General features: G+C 44.0%; 1 protein-coding gene across 1 annotated transcript; it reads right to left on the reverse strand.

Moving 5' to 3' along the window:
* Positions 1 to 387: 387 nt before the first annotated feature.
* On the reverse strand, positions 388 to 8,584 carry VOPP1 (vesicular, overexpressed in cancer, prosurvival protein 1). Its single transcript, XM_010082656.1, has 4 exons — positions 8,463 to 8,584; positions 6,718 to 6,795; positions 4,539 to 4,675; positions 388 to 849 (listed from the first exon to the last, which is right to left on the reverse strand). Exons 1-4 carry the CDS (start codon positions 8,582 to 8,584, stop codon positions 668 to 670), a joined length of 519 nt encoding a protein of 172 aa, XP_010080958.1. The 3' UTR covers positions 388 to 667.
* Positions 8,585 to 11,039: the final 2,455 nt, after the last annotated feature.

The raw sequence follows: 11,039 nt of genomic DNA on the forward strand, positions 1-11,039 counted from the left end.
TGCTTTTAGAAGCATTGTTTAACGCAATGACTCCCTTTTTCCTAGCTCCCTTGGCAAAGCCCCTGCCATGACTCAGCCAATGCTGGTGCTCCAGTCACTCACGGGCTTCTATCACAGCATCTCCCTGTTATGCACCAGAACCAAATTTTACAAGAAAAAATGTAAATGGAAAAGATGGTGGCCACCATTTCTGGTAACAGCATTACCCTGCCTCCTCTACTTCTACCTTCTTTCTCTGTCATTTCCCTTAGATGAGGGCATTTCTGGTACGGGGTTTATGAGAGCTCACATCACTCCGGGGCTGCATAAAGAACTGCCAGCAGCAGACTGCCACAGCGCAATTCAACTCATGATTGAAACAAACGATAAATAAAGAGAAAGACATAGAGGTTTTAAATATAGGTTTCCATTAAAAGCATTACAAAGACAACTTCTCTCATTTTGAAGACAAAGAAAAAATCCACTTCCACTTTAAAAAAAAAAAAAAAGCAAAAAAATTTAAAAATCACCCCTTTGCAAGTAACTTTAATGAGGAAAGGTGCAGGGAAGGGAGGGAGAGAGGACTTGGAGAACTAGCAAGTGTTCAAAAGGGTGGATGCTCCCCATCTCGGTCATTTTGCAACAGCACCTTCTTCTCACACAGTCAGGTCAGAGAGCCAGAGAGTCCTCACGTGGAGGATTTCACCACCTGCTCGTAAGGGGGAGGTGGTGTGTTGCAGTAGGAAGGTGGGGGTGGGTAAACCGGGTTTCCTTGTGGGGAATTGGGCTGGACGTGGAAAGCCATAGCCATGGGATTCATCACAGGTCCACCTGGATCTGTGTAATACGGCACTCCAGGTTGTTGTGACCCTGAAAGAAAGAAAAGGAGAGAAAAGGCATCAACAATGGCAGAAGCATCAGGCAGCGGTCGTGCTCTTCCAGGGTTTTTGCTCTGTACACTCAGGACAAGTTTTCTCAAAGTGTTTATCAGAGCAAGGACAAGGACCTTTCTCCCATTCCAGAGCAAACCCAGGCTTGCAGGACAATATTCACTTCTTGAGATATCACCCAAAAAATTCAATTTGGCACGTAATGGGAATTGTTTAGTGAAACAAAGGGTGCTACTGCCTCCAGCAACTACCATTGGAAAGGGAAACCAGCGAGCCCAGAGAGAAAAGCTGCCGTGCCTGCAGAGAGGAGAGACGGGATCCCACATGGACAAACCACTGCAACCCTCACTCCGGTGTCAAGTCTTACAAGAGGACTTCAGAGGTTATTTTGTCACGTACTGGATCTGCTTGTACGACAGAGTGCATCTCAAACTGGTCATTTCCCTTCGAGGCACAATACGGCTAAGGAGTAAACACCGATGAAACAAGAACCCAAGCTGAAGCCAATTACGGCTGGCTGACACAATGGGACAAGATTGCTTTGCACAGATTAAATTTAGGAAATGATGCTGGAGTCTGCAGGGACACGGAAAGGAAATGTACGATCAAAGGCAGAATTCCTTAGCCGTGACACATGAGGAGTAACAGAGCCCGCTGCCAGGAGGAAAAACAAAGGTGGCGTGTAGCTCTCCTCGGATATCACAGCGGGTGGTGGAAGGTGACTTAATGCAATTCCAGCAATTAAAGTCACAGACTCTCTCTAGCTCAAGATGTAAACTAGTTTTCTTCTCTTTCTCTCTGTTTTAAATAAAGCTGGACTAAAAAAAAAATAAAAAAAAAATCATGGCTGAGCAACAGGTTTTCTTCTTTTTGTGCCAGTCTGTTTTTCCTATAACGACACAGCTTCTAAGGGATTTTCCACTCAACCATTTCTTTCCATGACTTAATGACACCAGGACTCAGGATTGCCACAGAAGGAACACAGGCTTCCTGAAGCATCCTTTAGTACTTCAAGTATTCAGGAAGGAGCTACATACTGAACCCAAAAAACGTGTCCTTACAATATTAAATCAGATGGGTCAAGCCACAAGGCACGGGGATGCAAACTGTCCCAGCACCTGGGATGTCTGCCCAGGGAACTTTGTTTGTACACTTGGGAGCAAAGAGGATGGAAAGCAGATCTGGAATGCAACTATCTCCTTCTTAACACAGTCATTTTTAACACACCACCGCAAGGACTTTTCCTTTTGCCTGTCTGAGCGAGAGGGCAGCTCCTCCTTTGCTGCAGCAACGAGAAGCCCTTGTTCTGCTTCCACGTACAGCATCCGCATGTGCTGCAAGAGAGCCAGGCTGGGAACAGGAGCCGAGTCCTACCTCTCCAAAGTTTGGGCTTTTGTAGCTTTTCTGAAGCATTTTTGTTTTAAAGTTAAATCCTGCCCAGCTTCCAGCTCTGCATTTCTGCAGTTTCCATCCCCATGGGGAAATGGGAGAGGCTGAGGTAGCTCACTGCAGCTTGCTCCTTAGGAAAATAACAGTTTGCATTAAAACTTCCGTGTATTATTATTGAATTGAATTAGGCCAGACCTAAAGTGAAAGACACCTCCGGGTCTACAAGCTGCTGTCTGTAGGCGAGGTGTTCAATCAGTTTTCCCAGTCAGGCCCACAGAAAAAGCACTCCCACCTCCAGGCTGCTGCTGGGATGGCAGAAGACGCTGCCGTTATCACGGCAGGGAAGGAGGGAGGTGGGCAAGGAGCCACGTTTCAGGGGCTCCACCTCAACCATGAGCTGGCTACCCCTACCAAATCTGGAGAGGAGCTAGAGGAGAGTGGGAGCTTGTTTGACTATGAATTCCAATTGCTTTTGCTGTTGAATATTCCTAGAATAGTAGAAAAAAAAAAATGTTGGGGTTAGCTCAGAGCCCAAAGTTTTAAGAAACAGTACGAGCAGTCTCGAAGCAGGTGGTGTAACCAGGTCACCAAAGGGCTTGTGCTTATTTTATATTTCCCCACAATTTGCGTTCCATGAAAAACTAAAACCACGCTCTAAAATTAAATTCGGTATTGGCCAATCCAGCCAAAGATGCTCCCTGTTCACATCATCTGGAGGCTATTTTTCACGCTTAAAAATATAGTTTAGTTACTTTGGCTCCTTTCCCACTGTTGAAAAATAAATACTGTCTGTGGAAATGCTTGTTCAGTCAAGCAGAAAAAAAAAAAAAGATGCAGAATGGAAGCCCTAAAAAAACCCTTAGGATTTTTTTTTTTAAAGGGGTGAATAAAATGTTAGTTTGTGTCTGTAACATCTTTTTATCCATTTATACCTGTGAGAGAGATGGGGGAAATGCATGTCTACGGGTACATGCTTAAGGATGTAAGGAAAAGCATTTCTGAAGTCTGCGCAAGGCAGGGGAGTGTGCAAAAGCAGGCACCAGAGGGGAGAGAGCCTGAATCCTGCATGTCTGCACAACAGTCATAGTCCCAGCTAGCTAGACAGGGGTTTAGGACACTTTTCTACAGAGTCTGTCTTCATGCAGCCGCAGTATTGCACAGAGATGTAATGGTTCAGAAGACAATTTTTGATAGAGAGGCTTTGGGGCACCAAATTTTCAGAGAGATCCCTCTTCTCATTACAAAATGCTCACTTGTATTTCCACTTCCAAGCCAGTATGAAACAAAAAACAAATTGCCAATTCCAAAATAAGTTGTCAGAAAAGGTGATTATCCTCTGGTTTCAGCTCTCTCTCATACAACTTGTTATAAAATGACAGCCCAGAAGGAAAAGCGTCGGTGTACCGTGTGTGTGTACGTGCGTGCGCGCTTTCCCTGGCACAAATTAGCTTACACAATCTGGAGAGTGGTTAAAAATGTCTCAAGTCTGGCCTTGCTGAGGCAGGGAGAAGGCAAGCACCTGAGGGTGCACTCAGATATAATCGCAGCACTGCAGAAGGTCTTCCAACTAGAGAGACTTGGATTCAAAATGCTCCCATAAGGCACAAACATCTTCTGCCTACAGGTGAGTCTTATTTTGCAGGATTCTCCCAACTGGGGACTCTTTAAAAGCCAAAGGGGAAGACATTACAAACTTAGAAAGTAGTATTGCCAGTAGGTAGGTCCTCCCGATGCTCACAGCCATCACTGACCACAGAGACCTAACGAGGGGAGAAGGACCACATTGCTGCGGAAAAACTGTAGCACAGAGCATGGAAGGCAAGCCAAGAAGAGAAGACTTGCAAGATAGCCAGATCCTGGAAGAAAAAAGGTTTTCCTTCACCTTCGCCAGATATTACCAGCTGTATTCAAAACTCTTTCTTCATGTCACCGTTCATTTTGGATACCTATCATTTTGTCTATGCTACAAAGTGAGAACTTGCTCGCCTTCTTCCATGCGTGGACACACAGCTGTAAAGATCATAGGAACCACACCAGAAGGGAACGGAAAGTCCTGTTATCCTGGGTTTCAAAAACACATCTGTACACTGCAGCTGAATTACGCTGTTTGAAAGGCGGAAGACCACTCATCACAGGAGATGTCTGCATGGTTCAGTGCAGTGCAACCCCTTCTCCAAATTCTGAAAAAACCAACCAAACAAAACCCCCAACCCCACCCTTTTTAAATGCCTTTGCAAATGTAAGAAATTAGTGAGACTTGTTTAACGAGCAGTCTCTGACCTGATGCGGTGTTGACTGGTTGTCTGGTGTAAGACACGTTAAAAGTAGGTTCTTCTACTAGTGGAGGAGGGTACATTCGCCTTCGGATAAAGAAACCAGCTCCGCAACAGAACAAAACTCCCATCATCAAAAGGAACCTAGGCAAAGAGAAGAGGGAAGTCAAAACCCCCACCTGCATTCAGGCAGCTCTCAATCCCAGACTGTTTGTTGAGAGAAACATGAGTATCACCTAGAAATCATCAGCCTACGACTTTTATTGGAGTTTCTTAACTAGGTTGTCTCTTGAGAGCAGGTCTATGTCATCTGAGATAGCACTCGTGGGGCACTTATGGATATATTACCGACATCTTTAGCGATTAGTACTATTGTCTGATGTTTTCTGGCATGTAAAATACAAATCTGAAACTAAAACACCCTTGAACTTTTGGAAAGTTCAGGTTCATACCTGACCTTTGCCACCGGGATGCTGCACTGAAATTCCAGCTCGTTAGAGTTTCAAACTGTGTCTCTTGGACACAAGCCTCACACTCACACCATTGAGGCTGGCTAGGAGGTTTTCGGGAGACAAAGAGGAATACTATTCTGCAGTTGCCCTTAAAAGAAGATTCTTAGATGTTCTTAAATTACTCAGCGCTGTAATTTTTTCCTCCCATGGGAAAAACGGTGGCTGGCATTTAAGCTTAACCTAGAAGACTGAAGAAGCATTCAGCACTGAAGATGACAAGCTTTGCTTTGTGCTTCCTGGACAGGACATACATTCTGAAGGAAAAGGACATCATTTTGCTTCAGTTCTTCTCCTTTTCTGACATGACTAAACTGTCCTCAGCACTCCCTTGCCCTGGTGCTGTGGAAACGTGTGCATACACCAGGATTTTGTTCTTCAGACAATGGCTCTCACTGCGTTTCCTTGATTAGTCATCAGTCATGCTGGTGACTGCTGCAAGCTCCCATAAACCCAAATAGTTCTTCTGCCTGTAACTGCTACCCCATTTCAGGGCCCTTTACTGGAAGACAGTGACAACTGTGCTGCTTTGGAAGGGATGGAAGTTTGCCAGTTGGCCAGAGACAAGCCTACACACCACCTTATCTCCCTTGGAGCATTCCCAGGTGCCTGAGAGGAAGACCGTGACACTGCATGGCAGCAAGATGTGTTTCATGCAAAGGGTCAAATTCTGTTCTTGTTTCTACAGTGGAAATGAGAGCAGAAGGAGGTCCTGTTTCCCTGAGCCAGTATTAATACATTCCCTTTTGGCAGCGTTCCTGCAAAGGATTTGTTCTGAAGAGAAAACCAGAGATTTATGACATCACCCCAGGGATTGAGATGCAGAGCTCTTCAGTTATATCAGTAAGGATTGTACACTGAAATCCCACAGTCAGCTTCAGGAAATCTCCGTATTATAGAATATATCAGGCTTCTGTTTTTCAGTGGGTTTTTTTTTCAATTTTGAAGGCTTTTTTTTAAACAGTCTTCCAATTCTATATAAAAATGCCTGAAATCAGGTTTTCTAGGAGAGCTTTTCCTTTCTAGTGTAATGAGGTTTGACTCAGGTGCTTTCTTAAGTTCCTCTCTAAAATGAATTTACCTTATTTTTTCATTATGCAAGTAACAGTGAGTAGTTTAAGCTTTATCCAGATTACTGAGCTGCTGGTTTCACAAGCTCAAATCTTTCTGCCTTCTTTTCCCTTGCTGTCATCTCCAGTGAAATCCTCCTAGTCATAAATGTACTTTTCTTCCTTTTTAATTGAAGCCTCGATTCAGCTGGCAAGACTATCTTAAACCCTGCCTAAATGCACAATCCTCCTTCCACAATTCTCTTTTAAAACTGAGCGCCCAACAAAAACAGAGAGATGCTGTGACTTGGTAGTAGCTGGGACAGGCATAAGGAATTCATCAATTTTGGATAAAAACAGGACCGCTGCCTGGATAGACTGGCAGGATGCAGAAGCAGGAAAGGTCAACCTGACATGAGTAACCTCCTTTTTCAGTGTTTTCTCACTACATCAGGAGAATTTCATAAGCAAAAAACCAAAGTCTTTGGATTTATATGTACGCATATTCATTACTGCGCACTTGTCCCTACTTTACTTCAAAATACTAGGGCTGGCAATACCCTGATTTAAGTCCTACAAACAAGACAAGAACAGGACACACATAAAATTCCCAAATGCCCTGACCTACCAAAAATACCATAGTCGCTGGATAGAGAGAGCTCTTACACAGCATCTTGAACCACAGCAGTCCTCATAGGAGCGACATCTGCAGAGAGACAGAGAGAAAAGGGCGTTAGGGGAGGGGCTGGCACTCAGGTTAAAACCGCATCCCCTACTCTGACGCTGTTCACACCCCTGCCCAAGGTGTTATTTACCACACCACCGTCAGCCTGGGAGGCAAAGCCTCCTCGAGGGGTCCAAGGCCAGGCTGGATGGGGCTTTGAGCAACCTGGGCTAGAGAAAAATGTCCCTGCCCACGGCAGGAGGGTTGGACTAGATGATCTTTAAAGGCCCCTTCCAACCCAAACCATTCTGTGGGTCTATGGATAAGAACAGACTATCCTTGGCCAGATAAAGTTGTCAATCACATCCATGGCACAGCTCTATCACTGTTCAGGAACTTTTTGCATGTTATTGAAGCTAACTTCCCAGTAAAGCCACCTGAAAAAGACTAAAGGTAGTGTTTAAATCTACACAAAAGGACATGTTAAAAAGAAAAGCCGTATTACTGTGTTTTCTTTCCCAGTAAATGAACATTGCAGACCTCAAACACGACCCGTTCGGGGTGTTATTCACTGCAACAGACAAGAATTGCAAAGTCAAAACTGCTAGATCACTCATCCTTTGCAAATCAGCAGCTTCCAAACAGAGAAACCACTGAGTGCAGAGAAAACTTCAAGCATTATTTGCCAATTTAATGGCATTTTTTCCTTCTCAGAAGTGGCACTGGACTGGCAACTGCCAACAATTCCCATTATTTAAGTAGGCTTTCCTCTAAAAAAACCCCAAAAAACCCAAACGACATTTCAAATTGGTATTTCATACAGAATACAACCATTTTAAAGGTATTATAGCACCAACCACTGTAAGCACAAGATTCAACTCCACTAAAAGCCAGTATATACATTCATCATCCTCTGAACAATTTTTATGGTAACTACCATTTCCTACACCAATGAAACACTCCATGTATTTAATGGGAAAAAGGACAGAGGTCACACGGAACAGACTCAGATGAACACACTCAGATTAGCATATCTACATAACAAAAGAAAAGAAGGTTATCACAACTAGATCAATCTTATAAGGGTCTTCACATCTGTACGCTCGATGCACAGATTTAATCAGGTTTTGGAAAATTGGCCCAACTGCACAACTGCGACCCTCTATTTGTACACAAAACTAAAAAATTGGATAATTGTACAGACAATTACACATTTACATGCTCAATTAACAAGAATTCACACACAAAATACATCAAGTCACAGAGGCGTCAGCCTCTAATTGGAGCCAGAGGAGGATGCTCTACAGAGGCGTAATCAGTTGTTTTCCAAGTGGAAATAGTTACAGGCTCTTCTGATGACACTTATTTAAGCAAGCTGGAGGATCTGACATGATCAGCACAGCAAGGTCCCTTAATACACTCAGGCACCCCATCTGAGACTCAGGCAGAGTAGTTTGCTCACGCCAAAAAAAAAAAAAACCACCCACTTTGCCATCCCTGAGCCTAAAAGCATCCCAATCTCCAACCATTCTTCTTTAAAGCTTGCCAGGACCCTCACAACTGCTCCTACTCAAAACTACCAGAGCTCACAGAACTACTAACAAGACTTAGCAAGTCAGCATTCACTTCAGTCCCACCAGAAACAAGAAATGAAGCATCCCTCCATGCTCCCCAGGTGGACCAACCCAACAGGAGCTTTCAAGACATACCTTAAGTGCACGGACAGGATTAGGCCCCTCATGAAATGCGGTGGCAGCCGCTGCCTTCTGTTAAAACCGTGGCCATGGTACTCCTTTTGCTCTCTAACGTACTCATGGTTGGAGCACCTCATCCATGTTGATGGGCACTCACCCCTTTTGCTGCTGATGCTGCACAGCAAGGACTTTCTAAGGCTTGTTGGACCAGAAAAGCAGAGCCAGGGCCAGGAAACAGAGCCCATAAGTCTAGAAGGAAGGAGGTGGAGGTGGCAACTGAACACTGACCTCTCCCTTTGTGGGCAACCTGTGCTGGCAAATAAAAAAGCTTCCCACCCATACCTGCCACTCCGCATTTTAAAAGAAAGAGTCATGCTCAGATCTGTGAAACAGAAGGAATGAGCTCCCAACGTCACTGGGGGACTGCCATCTTGTAGCCTTTCCTGAGGCAATTATGGCCAAAAAAAAAGGAAGGATTCTAGGGATGTGAGCAGTGTTTTATCCCTGCCTCCACACACTGGTTCTGTCAGCATTGCCCAGACACCTACACCTGACCACAAGCATGATGGGGAGTGGATGCACCAGGCCAGCCTCTGGCCCCAAAGCCACCTCCCAGATAAAGCCCCAAGAGCTTAACTTGTATTAAAAGTTAAATTAAAAGAGAGAGCCCACCTTCCCCATGCCCATCCTTGCCTCGCTTATTTTGCATCTGTTTTCCTCAGAGACAGAAGAGATGGGAAAAGACTATTTTCAAATATTTAATTATGGTCATTCAAACCACCAAAATTAAAACAGCATCCATACAGTGAGCGTAGTACCTGAATTTACTTTTTTTTTTTTTTAAAATCTCTAAATTGTCTAGGCTACAAGTCAGCATCATTTTTAAAGTCTTAGTGACTGAGCTTTTCTTCTTGCAGAAGAGGGTTAAAGTACCAGCTGGAAGACAGAAAGGCTCAACTGCTGAATGTTTATGAAGCTCCTGAGACCACTGAATGGCAAAAACCCATGCCATCAAAGAGACATCTCCTACACAGGTGATTGCACTTTCAAATGTCTGAAAACAATGATGCAAAGGATGGAGGAGCCTCTCACTACAGCTGTGTTTAGAGAAGCTCCATTTTACAACAGCCAGTAAGCTTTCCAAAGCAACTCATCCAAGGCTAAGTTGCTGGGTGGATCTGTGAAGCTAAACCAGTATCACACTCAGAGGAAAATCCCTTTGAGATCTGACCCTAGCAGCCCTTTCACTTTTTACTCATAAAACCAAAGGAGAGCTTAGTTTTTGTGTACACGGACACATGTACCCATATTTAGCAGTCTGGAATCAAGGATCATGCCAGAACAACCTGCTCTTTGTATTCCCCAGCAGCTCTAAAAAAGACTGGAAGAACAAACGGCCCATTTGCTGATAGTAGAAGCTCTGCTCACCTCTTGTTCCTGATTCAATGTGCTATGAAAAAAAACACACAACTTCTACCAACATCCATTCCAATTACACGAAAATTAACCTACCTACAAAAGCCATATTTATTAGCAGGCAAAAGAAGACAATAAAATCAGCTTATTAATGGAGTAACATACAAGCTTAAGTATAATCAGTCTTTGACGTACCACCTCTTACTGTCTCCCAGCAGAATTAAGACCCTGGTTCAGAAAAAACAACTGAGTACACACATATATTTATTGAAATGATATGCATATTCTTTAAATTACACTTGTCCTTTGGCTCTGCTTAACGGGGAAGGACTCGTTGTGCCCAATGCCAGTTGAAGAAGAACGAGCCTCACTATCCAACTGGACTGAGCCCATCGCCTACAGAAGATGTTTCTAAAGCCAGTTTCCCTCTTTCACACATCAAGGATGATCCCAAGAACTGCATTTCCCCAGGGCAATGCTTGTTTCAGAGATCAAAATTTAACCCATTACGTAGGATAAGACATGATGCATTAGTTGCTTTCCTAATCTGCAACTTCACCAAGTATATAGTCTCTCTTTTGAAAGCTGTCTGCAATGCGATTTATGATTCAGAAGGTACATCTTTTCATTCATAATTCAGCGGAGGGAAATGAATGCATCTGCATGTCCAGCGACTTGTACTACTAGCACAGCAAGGAACTGCTGTGTCAGAGATCAAGGTTACACTGCATGTCAGACCACAGGGACAAGAGTTTTGGATGGTTTTGCACTAAAGTCCTAATGCTGAACTTCTCTTCTTAATGGACAAGCACAGCACAAAGTTTCACATCAGGGTATACGGTATGACCGCAACCCCACAAACAAACCTTGTACTTGAATGTGTTCTGCAATGAAATGGTGCAGAAGCTCTTCTCCATTTATACCTGCTTCTACACAGCTGAACAAGTTCCTTCTTTGCAGAGCTGCTGCAGCAAAGAACTGCATCTAAAAATAATTCCCTGCGTGGCACTTGCTGAAAAGTAGAAATTAAAGAGGTAAAGCAAAGATTACAGTCCCCAGCAGACTGGAGGGCCATATTGGTTTGACAGCATTCCCTGTCCTCACTCAGCTTGGGTATTCGCCATCAACACCAGCTCTTTGAAATGCAGGCTGTAGTGTTCTTCGGTTTCCTCTCTA

Source organism: Pterocles gutturalis, unplaced genomic scaffold (assembly GCF_000699245.1).
Source record: "Pterocles gutturalis isolate BGI_N339 unplaced genomic scaffold, ASM69924v1 Scaffold50334, whole genome shotgun sequence".
Classification (NCBI taxonomy): domain Eukaryota; kingdom Metazoa; phylum Chordata; class Aves; order Pterocliformes; family Pteroclidae; genus Pterocles; species Pterocles gutturalis.

Bases quoted from the DNA above. Each gene is read 5' to 3' on its own strand.
- VOPP1 (XM_010082656.1), bottom strand. From the start codon at position 8,584: ATGAGGTGCTCCAACCATGAGTACGTTAGAGAGCAAAAGGAGTACCAT. The intron at 6,796-8,462 runs GTATGTCTTGAA...GTCTCTCTGCAG, and splicing joins ATCCTGTCCGTGCACTTAAG to ATGTCGCTCCTATGAGGACT. The intron at 850-4,538 runs GTCAGAGACTGC...TCTTTCTTTCAG, and splicing joins ACCAGTCAACACCGCATCAG to GGTCACAACAACCTGGAGTG.